The 14,618-nt window shown below is 37.2% G+C and overlaps 1 protein-coding gene across 2 annotated transcripts in view; it reads left to right on the top strand.

The window, feature by feature from the left end:
- The window catches only part of TMCO1 (transmembrane and coiled-coil domains 1), a 55,489-nt gene extending 41,571 nt beyond the window's left edge, over positions 1-13,918 (top strand). The window contains exon 5 of one of the 2 annotated variants that reach the window (XM_059935364.1): positions 13,241-13,918. In XM_059935364.1, the coding sequence (XP_059791347.1) occupies positions 13,241-13,451 (211 nt within the window). In that variant the 3' untranslated portion in view covers positions 13,452-13,918. The remainder of the gene's footprint in view (positions 1-13,240) is intronic. The other variant, XM_059935355.1, reaches the window with a different exon arrangement.
- The last annotated feature ends 700 nt before the right edge of the window (positions 13,919-14,618 follow it).

The raw sequence follows: 14,618 nt of genomic DNA, 5'->3' as shown, positions 1-14,618 counted from the left end.
TAGTCATGGCTCACGGGCCCAGTTGCCCCACGGTATGTGGGATCTTCCCAGACCAGGGCTCGAACCCGTGTCCCCTGCATTAGCAAGCAGATTCTCAACCACTGCGCCACCAGGGAAGCCCTGTTTCTTTCTTTATATGTGTTTCTTATAGTGCAAATCTACTAGTGACAAATTCTCTTAATCTTCATTTATCCAAAAATATTTATTTTATCTTTATTCTTGAAGAATATTTTCGTGGGATACAGAATTCTGGGTTGACTGTGTTTGTTTTAATCCTTTAGCATTTTAAAATGTCTTTCCACTATCTTCTGGCCTCCATTGTTTTTGATGAGCAGTCCTTTATATCTTTGTATCCCTACAGATAATGTGTCACTTTTCTCTGGCTGCTTTCAATTTTTTTTTTAAGTTTGGTTTTCAGCAATTTGACTATGATGTGCCTAGGGCATTTAAAAAAAATTATCCTGCTAGAGTTTATGGTTTTATAAAATCTGGGAAAATTTCAGCAATTATTTTTTCAAATATTTTTTTCTGCCCCATTCTTTCTTGTGTGATTCCGTTTACATATACATTAATCCTCTGGTGCAGATTTGATGGCTCATCCTCCTTTTAAAATTTTGGTATTTTCCAATAGGACACTGAGTCTGTTCAATTTTTTAAAAGTCTATTTCTCTCTGTTCTTTAGATAGGATAATTTCTAGTAATCTGTCTTCAAGTTCATGACTCCTCTTTCATCTGAGTTAACCCTAAGCTCATCCAATGATTTTAAAATTTTGATACTGTATTTTTTAGTTCCAGAATTTCCATTTGGTTCTTTTTGGCTTTTCTCTTTCCCTGCTGAGATTTCCTATTTGTTCATTTATTACGAACATATTTTCTTTTATGTCCTTAGGCATAGTTAAGCTGTTTTAAAAACCCTATCTACTAATTCCAACATTTGGATCATCTCAAGGTTGAGCTCTATCTGTTGCCTGTTTTCTTTAGTATGGGTCAAGTTTTCCTATTTCTTTGTATGTCTAGTAATTTTAGACTGTATCTTGGGCATTGTGAATGATAGGCTACAGAGATTCTAGATTCTGTTATTCTTAAAAGAGTGGGAGGTTTGTTTGTTTGTTTGTTTAAGTGGGCAATTAAGTTGGCACTCAAACTCCAAAGTCTGTCTCCTTTGTGGTAGGCAGCACCTGAGATCTTAGTTATTTTAGTCTTAGCTCGGCTGCTTGAAGACAGTCTCATGCGTGAATGGTTTAAGAGTCAGCCAGAGATATGGGCAGAGTTTAGATGTAAAATTTTGAACTCTCCTTTTAGCTATTTTCCAAGATTTTTTCCCCTCAACTTTCAGTTGCTGTGGTTGCCCTAAACTCTGTCCTTTGGTTCTTCAAACCAGTAAGACTACAATTTCATTCTGAGTTATAGATACCCCACATGGTGCCAGCTGGGTTCTACTATCCATTTTGAGATTTTTAAAAGGATAAAACATCTTGTCTTCTTACACAAAACTCAAATTCAGAACATTCAGAACGTTCTCCTTGACTGGTCGAAATTGTCACTTGATCCCCTAATCCCCCCAAAAGAGACATTTATTACAAAAGAGGCCTTTGGACATCCTAGGACAGAAAATATTCATTCAACTTTACAAAGGAGGTGGTGTTACTCTGGTGCAGATTTGATGGCTCATCCTCCTTTCAAAATTTTGATTTCCACTTTGTAAGATATGTGTTGAAGTCTGCAATATAATTTGTTACAACATAGACACATTCTAGAATGTTAGAGCCACAGCCACACAGGACTGTGGCTCCTTGAAGGTGCTTGATGGGGAAGTTTGAAGGGCCCGGTAGGGGGCTTCAGGTTCCCAACACTATTTCATCTCTTTTCTGTGTTGGGTTTTTACATGATTTTGTTTAAAGAAAGGATTCTGTGGCTAAAGGGTCTGAAAACAATCAACCTAGTGAGCCCCCTTCTTTTAAATATAAGGAAAATTGAGACTTGGTAAAGTGAAAAGATACTGCTTATTACTTTCTTTGCCTAGTTTGCTAGTACTGGAAAGCAAGTCTTCTGACTGCTAACCCAGTATTATTTCAGCTACACTGGTGTTGTACTGTCATTAAATATTTAATCTCTACATCATTCTCCTAAATAGCCTATTTTGATACAATGTGAAAATCCTGGGACTGTTGGATGGGGCCATTTGAGGTGATTGGATTTTACACACAGCATTATGAATAAAGTAAAGATTATGTTATAGGAACTTGATGAGAAATTGTAATCAGTTGGAAAGGAAGGCTGGTTGTCAGATGCCAGAGAAACTAACAAAGAGTGAAGTAAGGACTGCCATGGCTGAGTTATTTTAGCTAAATGACTAAGAAATAAAATTTAGCAGAATGTGTTTATTGCCAGTGACCTGGGTCTTCCCAGAATATCCAGTTAGCAACCAACAATTTCCTTTTCTTGATCACCGGTCCTTATCCTTTGCAGAGAGGAAGGAACGCAAATCCTGTAGTGGTATTTTTCTGGGTTTCCTGCCAATAGAAGGCATGATTACGGGAAAATGTTTTTCCTTTGTTTTTCTCTTCTGACATATACTCTTCAGTTGTTACCCTGTTACACAGGACTGGACAGAAATGCAAAATAATTGTTTTATATCTTTCCAAAACCTTACCATACTTTTTTTCTTTTTAATTTTTAAATTATTTTTATTTTTTTAATTAATTTTTTAAATTAATTTTAAATTTAATTTTTATTGAAGTAAAGTTGAATTACAGTGTTGTGTAAATTACTGCTGTACAGCAAAGTGACTCACTTATACATATATATACATTCTTTTTCATATTCTTTTTCATTATGGTTTATCACAGGATATTGAATATAGTTCCCTGTGCTATAACAAGTAGGACCTTGTTGTTTATCCATTCTATATATACCAGTTTGTATCTGCTAATCCCCAGCTCCCACTCCTACCCTCTCCTACCCCCCTCCCCATTGGCAATCACCAGTCTATTCTCTATGTCCTTGATTTTGTTTCTGTTTCATAGGTAGGTTCATTTGTGTCATATTTTAGATTCCACATATAAGTGATATTATATGGTATTTGTCTTTCTCTTTCTGACTTAATTCACTTAGTTTGATCATTTCTGGTTGCATCCATGTTGCTGCAAATGGCATTATTTCATTCTTTTTTATAGCTGAGTAGTATTCCATTGTATATATATACCACATCTTCTTTATCCATTCATCTGTTGATGCACATTTAGGTTGTTTCCATGTCCTGGCTATTGTGAATAGTGCCGCTGTGAACATAAGGGTGCATGTATCTATTTGAATTATAGTTTTGTCCAGATACATGCCTGGGAGTGGGATTGCTTTATCATATGGTAATTCTATTTTTTAGTTTTCTGAGGAACCTCCATACTGTTTTCTATAGTGGCTACACCAACTTACATTCCCACCAACAGTGTAGGAGGGTTCCCTTTTCTCCATATGCTCTCCAACATTTGTTATTTGTAAACTTTTTTTTTTTTTTTTTTTTAAACACTTTTTTTTTTTTTTTTTTTTTTTTATTTATTTATTTATGGCTGTGTTGGGTCTTCGTTTCTGTGCGAGGGCTTTCTCTAGTTGTGGCAAGCGGGGGCCACTCTTCATCGCGGTGCGCGGGCCTCTCACTATCGCGGCCTCTCTTGTTGCGGAGCACAGGCTCCAGACGCGCAGGCTCAGTAGTTGTGGCTCACGGGCCCAGTTGCTCCGTGGCATGTGGGATCTTCCCAGACCAGGGCTCGAACCCGTGTCCCCTGCATTGGCAGGCAGATTCTCAACCACTGCGCCACCAGGGAAGCCCTGTAAACTTTTTAATGATGGCCATTCTGACTGGTGTGAGGTGATACCTCATTGCAGTTTTCTTTTGATTTAAAAAAATTTTTTTTCTTTTTTTTTTTTTTAATAAATTTATTTAATTTATTTATTTAGTTTTTTGGCTGCATTGAGTCTTTGTTACTGCGCACGGGCTTTCTCTAGTTGCTGCAAGCAGGGGCTACTCTTCGTTGTGGTGTGCAGGCTTCTCATTGCGGTGGCTTCTCTTGTTGCAGAGCACGGGCTCTAGGTGCACGGGCTTCAGTAGTTGTGGCTTGCAGGCCCAGTAGTTGTGGCTCATGGGCTCTAGAGCACAGGCTCAGTAGTTGCGGTGCACAGGCTTAGTTGCTCCACGGAACGTGAGATCTTCCCAGACCAGGGCTCAGACCTGTGTGCCCTGCATTGGCAGGCAGATTCTTAACCACTGCGCAAACCAGGGAAGTCCCTATCTTTTTCTTTTCTTTTTTTCTCATTGTAGTTTTGATTTGCATTTTTCTAATAATTAGTGATGTTGAGCATCTTTTAACATGCCTATTGTCCATCTGTATCTCCTCTTTGGAGAAATGTCATCTGCCCATTTTTCTTTTTTTGTTTTTGTTTAAATTTATATTATTTTTTTATTGACAAGAATCACACCACAGAATCAGTCCAACTGGCCAGGGCCCCGCACCCAGACTGAGATCTGATCCCAGGTCCGTAGAAAGAGGCTTTCATGCATTTTTTTTTAAATTTATTTTATTTATTTCTTTTTGGCTGTGTTGGCTCTTCGTTGTGGTTGCACGGGCTTTTCATGGCAGTGGCGTCTCTTGTTGCGGAGCACGGGCTCTAGGCGCGTGGGCTTCAGTAGTTGTGGCACGCAGGCTCAGTAGTTGTGGCTCACAGGCTCTAGAGCACAGGCTCAGTAGTTGTGGTGCATGGGCTTAGTTGCTCCGCGGCATGTGGGATCTTCCCGGACTAGGGCTCGAACCCGTGTTCCCTGCATTGGCAGGCAGATTCTTAACCCCTGGGCCACCAGGGAAGTCCCATGCATTTTTTTTTTTTAGCATTTCAACCCCTTTTTCCAGTTAAATCTTACACAGAACCACCAAATAGAAAAGCAGTAAAAGTGGTAGAAGTGAGAGAGGGGTCCCAGAACCCCAACTGTCTGCTTCTCTGCCTTTATCCTCTTCCCAACTCAGTCTCCCCCCATCTACCCCACCGCTGGAGTCCCTGGGCACCCTGGGGGGCAACAGTCTGAGAACAATGGATCTGCCCATTTTTCTATTGGGTTTTTTGTTGTTGTTGTTGCTGAGTTGTACGAGCTGTTTGTATAGTTTGGAAATTAAGCCCTTGTCAGTCACATCGTTTGCAAATATTTTCTCCCATTCTATAGGTTGTATTTTCATATTGTTTATCGTTTCCCTTGCTGTGCAAAAGCTTGCAGGTTTGATTTCGGTCCCATTTGTTTATTTTTGTTTTATTTCTATTTCCTTGGGAGACTCACATCTTATATTTTGCATTTCTGTTAAGTGTTCTTCCATATCATGTTCATAATATATTAAAACTCCTGTCTTTTTAGCAAAGTGCATATTTCTAAACTAAATCTTGCTAATTAAGAAGGCCTGAAAAATTGGAGGAGAATTGAGAGGCTGTAAGAAAGCAGTCAGGTCAAGTTTAATGGATGAGATTGTTGAAAGATATAAAGGAGATAATGTATACACACATACCTGCTATATACACTGTGAAGCTCAGTGACTGTTTATTGAATTACAGCCTGACAGTTGGATCCCCTTTTTTTATCTGCATGTAAGGATAATAATAAGCCTGCTTCATGGAGTTGTTGTGAGGATTAAAGGAGAACATAGATGTGAAGTGCTTAGAACAATGCCTGGCTGGCACTTTGAGATAGCACCTATGGAAATATTTGTCTTTATTTTAAATTATCCTGTTCAACAATATTTCAAAAAGTTGAAGGCAAGGAATGAGAAAAGGATATACAACTATTATTAATACAACTGTTGTTTTTCCATATATTCTTACAGTATTTATATGCATTTTTTATAGACTATTTTTTTAGAGCAGTTTTAGGTTCACAGCAAAATTGAGTGGACTGTACAGAGATTTCCCATCTAACTCCTTGTCCCCCACTTGCACACAGCCTCTCCCACTATCAACACCTTGCATAATAGTGATACGTTCTTTTTACAATCAATGAACCTACACTAATACATCATTATCACCCAAAGTCCATAATTTACATTAATGTTCACTCTTGGTATTGTACCTTCTGTGGGTTTTGATTTATATGCCTTTATTCACTTAACAATGTAACATATATATATTTTTTATGGTGTGCTCATACATAGTCTTCATAATTGTGTATTTTTTTATAGGCCAGGCCTGCTACAATATTTTTCACTCCTAAGGTGAAGATCCCTTAGAGAGTTGTTTAATAGAGGAAAACTGTGCCTGATTTGTAACCTTTCTCTGCCTCAGCTTTCTCATCTCGAAAACAAGGATAACTAAGGACTGGTATCTAGTCTTTAAAATTATTTTCAAACTTTAAAGTGCATAGAAATGTAGGATAGTATTACTGCTGTGGAGGAAAAATTTTATCTGAGAAAAACCGTTGTGGGTTCATTTGTGAGACTATAGGAATTTAAACTGATGGTTTAGAATTTCACTAAAGGATAAGGTTGCAGAGGGTTGGTATTGAAATACAAATGCTTGAGTAAAGTACCATTGATAAACTTGATTTAGTGTTTCCAAAGGGAGTCTGTGACAAGAACCACAAGGAAATCCAAAGCACTGCCTGGATTTCCATGAACTTGAACCTTGTTTTGACATTCTTGTTGCTGTTTTGGTTGTTGCTGTTAGGGCTGTTTTCCATCTAGAGCAGTGGCTTGTGTACAATAGTCATTTGTGTGTTTTTAATTCATAATGAGACTGTCCACAGTCTACCCTTTCAGTCTGCCTTTCAAAATATTGCCTGTTTTCCTTTCATTTGTCTTCTTTAAATCACAGTAAACGTGTGATTTAAAGGGCATCAGAGGTTTTTACACTGGTCTTTATCTCTAAAATGGTAAGGAGTCACTTAATTGACCCCTGTCTCTACAGAATAACGGAGCAAGGATGCCTTGTATATTTTGTCTAGACTGTATTATTCTAGTCATTAACTAGACAAATGTGTTTATCAGCAGCTAATTCTCAAATGTCTTACTATTTCAAATTTTATCTTTAAAGTAATTTACCATCATGCGTTGCTTAATGCTGGATACATTGTAGGTGGTCAGTAAGTACTTACTGACTAAGTAAAAGAAGTCAGGGGACTTCCCTGGTGGTGCAGTGGTAAAGAATCCACCTGCCAGCGCAGGGGACGTGGGTTCAAGCCCTGGTCTGGGAAGATCCCACATGCCGTGGAGCAACTAAACCTGTGTGCCACAAATACTGAGCCTGCACTCGGAGAAGCCCGAGCACCGCAATGAAGAGTAGCCCCTGCTCTTCACATCTAAGGAAAGCCCCACACAGCAACAAAGACCCGATGCAGCCAATAAATAAATAAATAATTTAAAAATAAATAAATAAAAGAAGTTGGAAATTTAGTGACATTCTATCATTTGGTCTTCTTATTGCTTTGTGCAGTGGATTTTTAGAGGGGGGCATGCAGGAGCTATTTTTATTATGAAAGTAATACAGACATTCTCCAGCTTTACTAAGGGGATGTAACCTGAACTACTAATGATTGATTTTTCTTCTTAACCTGTTTTTAGATTTCTTTTTAAAGTACAGCATGATCTATAGTACTGTGAGTGATTGAATGAATGAATAAATAAAGTATTTTATGGCAAATATAATTAAATGAGTTCTTAAAGCTGTGTCTTCATATTTAAATATTATGTGATATTCTGACAGTGTTATCTCAGAAATATAAACACATCAGTATCAATTATTCTTTTTTTTGAATATTTGAATTTTATTTATTTTTTTATACAGCAGGTTCTTATTAGTTATCTATTTAATACATATTAGTGTATATATGTCAATCCAATTGCCCAATTCATCACACCACCACCATCCCCCGCTGCTTTCCCCCCTTGGTGTCCATACGTTTGTCCCCTACATCTCTGTCTCTATTTCTGCCCTGCAGACTGGTTCATCTGTACCATTTTCTAGGTTCCACATATATACTTTAATATATGGTAATTGTTTTTCTCTTTCTGACTTACTTCACTCTGTATGACAGTCTCTAGATCCATCCACGTCTCTACAAATGACCCAATTTCGTTCCTTTTTATGGCTGAGTAATATTCCGTTGTATATATGTACCACATCTTCTTTATCCATTTGTCTGTCAGTGGGCATTTAGGTTGCTTCCATGACCTGGCTATTGGAAATAGTGCTGCAATGAACACTGGGGTGCATGTGTCTTTTTGAATTATGGTTTCCTCTGGGTATATGCCCAGTAGTGGGATTGCTGGGTCATATGGTAGTTCTATTTTTATTTTTTTAAGGAACCTCCATACTGTTCTCCATAGTGCCTATATCGATTTACATTCCCACCAACAGTGCAAGAGGGTTCCCTTTTCTCTACACCCTCTCCAGCATTTGTTGTTTGTAGATTTTCTGATGATGCCCATTCTAACTGGTGTGAGGTGATACCTCATGGTAGTTTTGAGTTGCATTTCTCTAATAATTAGTGATGTTGAGCAGCTTTTCATGTGCATCTTGGCCACCTGTGTGTCTTCTTTGGAGAAATGTCTGTTTAGGTCTTTTGCCCATTTTTTGATTGGGTTCTTTGTTTTTTTAATATTGAGCTGCATGAGCTGTTTATATATTTTGGAGATTAATCCTTTGTCCATTCATTCGTTTGCAAATATTTTCTCCCATTCTGAGGGTTGTCTTTCCATCTTGATTGTAGTTGCCTTTGCTTTGCAAAAGCTTTTAAGTTTCATTAGGTCCCATTTGTTTATTTTTGATTTTATTTCCATTACTCTAGGAGGTGGATCAAAAAAGATCTTGCAGTGATTTATGTCAAAGAGTATTCTTCCTATGTTTTCCTCTAAGAGTTTTATAGTGTCCAGTCTTACATTTAGGTCTCTAATCCATTTCGAGTTTATTTTTGTATATGGTGTTAGGGAGTGTTCTAATTTCATTCTTTTCCATGTAGCTGTCCAGGTTTCCCAGCACGACTTATTGAAGAGACTGTCTTTTCTCCTTTGTATATCCTTGGGTTTGTCATATATGGCCTTTATTATGTTGAGGTAGGTTTCCTCTATTCCCACTTTCTGGAGAGTTTTTATCATAAATGGTGTTGAATCTTGTCAAAAGCTTTTTCTGCATCTATTGAGATGATCACATGGTTTTTCTTCTTCAGTTTGTTAATATGGTGTATCACATTGATTGATTTGCGTATATTGAAGAATCCTTGCATCCCTGGGATAAATTCCACTTCATCACGGTGTATGATCCTTTTAATGCGTTGTTGGATTCTGTTTGCTAGTATTTTGTTGAGGATTTTTGCATCTATATTCATCAGTGATATTGGTCTGTAATTTTCTTTTCTTGTAGTGTCTTTGTCTGGTTTTGGTATCAGGGTGATGGTGGCCTCATAGAATGAGTTTGGGAGTGTTTCTTCCTCTGCAATTTTTTGGAAGAGTTTGAGAAGGATAAGTGTTAGCTCTTCTCTAAATGTTTGATAGAATTCACCTGTGAAGCCATCTGGTCCTGGACTTTTGTTTGTTGGAAGATTTTTAATCACAGTTTCAATTTCATTACTTGTGATTGGTCTGTTCATATTTTCTGTTTCTTCCTGGTTCAGTCTTGGAAGGTTATACCTTTCTAAAAATTTGTCCATTTCTTCCAGGTTGTCCATTTTATTGGCATAAAGTTGCTTGTAGTAGTCTCTTAGGATGCCTTGTATTTCTGCGGTGTCTGTTGTAACTTCTCCTTTTTCATTTCTGATTTTATTGATTTGAGTCCTCTCCCTCTTTTTCTTGATGAGTCTGGCTAATGGTTTATCAATTTTGTTTATCTTCTCAAAGAACCAGCTTTTAGTTTTATTCATCTTTGCTATTGTTTTCTTTGTTTCTATTTCATTTATTTCCGCTCTGATCTTTATGATTTCTTTCCTTCTGCTAACTTTGGGTTTTGTTTGTTCTTCTTTCTCCAGTTTCTTTAGGTGTAAGGTTAGATTGTTTACTTGAGATTTTTCTTGTTTCTTTAGGTAGGCTTATATAGCTATAAACTTCCCTCTTAGAACTGCTTTTGCTGCATCACATAGGTTTTGGGTCGTCGTGTTTTCATTGTCATTTGTCTCTAGGTATTTTTTGATTTCCTCTTTGATTTCTTCAGTGATCTCTTGGTTATTTAGTAACATATTGTTTAGCCTCCATGTGTTTGTCTTTTTTACGTTTTTTTCCCTGTAATTCATTTCTAATCTCATAGCGTTGTGGTTAGCAAAGATGCTTGATATGATTTCAATTTTCTTAAATTTACTGAGGCTTGATTTGTGACCCAAGATGTGATCTATCCTGGAGAATGTTCCGTGCGCACTTGAGAAGAACGTGTAATCTGCTGTTTTTGGATGGAATGTCCTATAAATATCAATGAAATCTATCTGGTCTATTGTGTCATTTAAAGCTTCTGTTTCCTTATTAATTTTCTGTCTGGATGATCTGTCCATTGGTGTAAGTGAGGTGTTGAAGTCCCCCACTATGATTATGTTACTGTCAATTTCCTCTTTTAGAGCTGTTAGCAGTTGCCTTATGTATTGAGGTGCTCCTATGTTGGGTGCATATATATTTATAATTGTTATATCTTCTTCTTGGATTCATCCCTTGATCATTATGTAGTGTCCTTCCTTGTCTCTTGTAACATTCTTTATTTTAAAGTCTATTTTATCTGATATGAGTATAGCTACTCCAGCTTTCTTTTGATTTCCATTTGCATGGAATATCTTTTTCCATCCCCTCACTTTCAGTCTGTATGTGTCCCTAGGTCTAAAGTGGGTCTCTTGTAGACAGCATATATATGGGTCTTGTTTTTGTATCCATTCAGCAAGCCTGTGTCTTTTGGTTGGGGCATTTAATCCATTCATGTTTAAGGTAATTATCGATATGTATGTTCCTATTACCATTTTCTTAATTGTTATAGGTTTGTTTTTGTAGGTCCTTTTCTTCTCTTGTGTTTCCCACCTAAAGAAGTTCCTTTAGCATTTCTTGTAGGGCTGGTTTCGTGGTGCTGAATTCTCTTAGCTCTTTCTTGCCTGTAAAGCTTTTGATTTGTCCGTAGAATCTGAATGAGATCCTTGCTGGGTAGAGTAATCTTGGTTATAGGTTCTTCCCTTTCATCACTTTAAATATATCATGCCACTCCCTTCTGGCTTGTAGAGTTTCTGCTGAGAAATCAACTGTTAACCTTATGGGAGTTCCCTTGTATGTTATTTGTTGTTTTTCCCTTGTTGCTTTCAATAATTTTCCTTTGTCTTTAATTTTTGTCAATATGATTACTATGTGTCTCGGCATGTTTCTCCTTGGGTTTATCCTGCCTGGGGCTCTTTGTGCCTCCTGGACTTGGGTGACTATTTCCTTTCCCATGTTAGGGTAGTTTTTGACTATAATATCTTCAAATATTTTCTCTGGTCCTTTCTCTCTCTCTTCTCCTTCTCGGACCCTTATAATGCGAATGTTGTTGCATTTAATGTTGTCCCAGAGGTCTCTTAGGCTATCTTCATTTCTTTCCATTCTTTTTTCTTTATTCTGTTCTGTGGCAGTGAATTCCACCATTCTGTCTTCCAGGTCACTTATCCATTCTTCTGCCTCAGTTATTCTGCTATTGTTTCCTTCTAGTGTATTTTTCATTTCAGTTATTTATTGTTCATCTCTGTTTGTTCTTTAATTCTTCTAGGTGTTTGTTCTTTAATTCTTCTAGGTCTTTGTTAAACATTTCTTGCGTCTTCTCAGTCTTTGCCTCCATTCTTTTTCCGAGGTCCTGGATCATCTTCACTATCATTATTCTGAATTCTTTTCTGGAAGGTTGCCTATCTCCACTTCATTTAGTTGTTTTTCTGGGGTTTTATCTTTTTCCTTCATCTGGTACAAAGTCCTCTGCCTTTTCATTTTGTCTATCTTTCTGTGAATGTGGTTTTCCTTCCACAGGCTGCAGAACTGTAGTTCTTCTTGCTTCTGCTGTCTGCCCTCTCAGTAGCAATTATTCTTAATGATAAAGGATTGGGGAGTGTATACTTCAGAGGAGCCTAGATATAGATATTCTCATAGTGCCTTATGCACATTAGGTACTCAATAACTGTTGAACGAATGAATGCATACAAGCTTACCTGCCTACCCTGGTGTAGAGTTTGTTCTGAAGAACAGAACTTTAATAGAGGAGGTACTGTGTAAGAGAACCCATTAGATTAAGAATCAAAAAACATGGGTTTTAATTCTAACTCTGTTCTTCATTGAACTTTGTAATTTTAGACAGGCCATCCTACTCTTCCAAGTTTTAATTGGAATTTCTGAAATATAAAATGAAAGACTTGAGCAAAAATAATTAGACGATCTTTAAGGTTTTTTTCCCCCTTACAGGTGCTGTACAGTATCTTAACTGACCTTATTTAACCTCTCCACATTCATGAACCCCTTCCCTCCCTCTTTAAAGCAAACCACCTCATCCCCACATCACACTGTCCACTACTGATTGCTCTATAGAACTCCGCCACCTGTCTGCTCCCACCAGTTGAGTCATTGCCTTTCAAGAGCCAATTGTGTTTATCCCTAAACTGTTTATGCTAGTTTTACTCATTGTTGCATTTATGTTATTTAATTTAATGTTATATTAACTGATGAAATCTGAGTATAAAATAGTCTTTTCTATGAGAACTAGTTTCATAAAGTTGAGTTTCTAGAAAAAAAAACTATTGAATTAGATTTAAGTGAGACAGCTGAAAAGATGAGGGGTTGTGTAGAAACCTAGGAGGATTCTGAACTTAGATTACTTTGCAAAATTCTGAATTCTCTCGCTTCTTTGAAGACATTGATACTGAATATTTCAGTTTCAGCTTCAGACGGTGCAATAATGACTAAATCCAGCTATAAGACCCATACTCAGAGAAAAGGCCTTCCTACACGAAATAGCTAATGAATGTACTTTGTGTTGAAATAAAAGATTACCTCTTTTTATGATTCTCCAGTTGAAAAAATCAGCTTCTTTGGTTAGTAGACCAAGATCCCATGAGGTAAGAGGCCTTTTACTGTTCTGTGATCTCTATAATATTATAGGCCTTTTAAAAAATAAGTAGTAATCATCCTGTTTTAGGTCATATCAGTACTTTTTATTTGTAAGTTTTCTCTTTATATGAGATCTATGTTAAATACTTTTCTCTGTATCTTATTAAAACCCAATTTTTATTCTGTTTCCTTCACAGAACATCCAGAAGATCCTTGGCCTTGCCCCTTCACGAGCCGCCACCAAGCAGGCAGGTGGATTTCTTGGCCCTCCACCTCCTTCTGGGAAGTTCTCTTGAATTTAAGAAGAACCCTGTAATTCCTGTCATTCTTTTTAGACATTCAAATCAGACCGGCAACTATTTTGTAGCAAGAGCCATAGGCAGCCTTAGCACTTGGGCCACTTTCTAATTTTGAGTTATTTCTAGATTTTTTTGGATACGATTTGAATGAGAATGGCACTCAACAAGCATGATAGTGCTTTTGGTCACAGATTAATTTTTTTTAAACAAGTGTTTTGATTAGATAAGCACAGGTGATGTTTATGTAATAAGAAACGAATTCTTATTTTGCTTACCCAAATATTTCTGTGGGATCAACTCTCAAGTATGTGCTGTGTGCCATGTACCATGGAAGTTGGCTCTCAGTGAGCATTTAGAGATCTGGAAGAAAAATTTAGTTTATGTAACTCTTATTTGGAACTATTTGTTGTGTGTTTTTTTCAACCCAAATATATGACCTGAGATCAATAAAAGAGGCCAAAATTTTAGCTATTTCATCTACGAGGAGAGACATGTTTTGTTTTGCCATATTTCTAGATACATATTTTTAGTAATCTGAACATAAGGGTAAAATAAACATTGGCCAGGAAGGGGCAATGCTGTTTTTGCTTTTGTTTTTTCTCTCCCGTCCCCCTTACCCTGGGGCAGTGTTTAAATGTAATATTTTATCATACTTGCTTCATATGCTCAAAATACAGAGTTGCTCTGTTATAGGAATTCGAAAGCATGAGAGGAAAGGAAAGTAATAACTCACGAGAGTACAAAAATGAGGGTCCTCAGCAGTTTCCTTCATACCCTAGTACAATCTGTTGGATTCTTGGGAAGGCACTCAGTCCTCCCCTGGAGGCAAGGTTATGGTTATATCTGTGGTTAATCTTGCAGAGCTTCCTTGTAGTCACAGTGGCCTTCGGTTCTTGCCCTGCTCCTTTGTAAAGGATGAGAGGATGTTTATACCATGATCTTCCCCCCGAATCCATGGAATTGGAAATCTTATGTGGAGTGATAACTCTAGTACTAAATGTTTACTTTTATCAGTAGTGTCCTTAGATGCATGTATTCTACCAGTGAGAAAGGTACATTATTTGCAAAGTAACAACTGTTAAACCAACAGCAAACTTTTCAATGGCATAAAGTCCAGAAGACAGTGGGATAATATTTTTAAAGCTGGAGAAAATAATTATCAACCTAGAATTTTATGTACAGCTAAACCAGAAGTTTGAGAGCAAAACTGGGGAAAATATTTTCAGAGCTACAAAATCCAAGATAGTTGAATTATTAAAGGATATATTTCAGGGAC

This window comes from Balaenoptera ricei, chromosome 1 (genome assembly GCF_028023285.1).
Source record: "Balaenoptera ricei isolate mBalRic1 chromosome 1, mBalRic1.hap2, whole genome shotgun sequence".
Lineage (NCBI taxonomy): Eukaryota > Metazoa > Chordata > Mammalia > Artiodactyla > Balaenopteridae > Balaenoptera > Balaenoptera ricei.
Note: the sequence above shows the minus strand (reverse complement) of the source record. Positions and strands in the feature narration are given on the sequence as shown.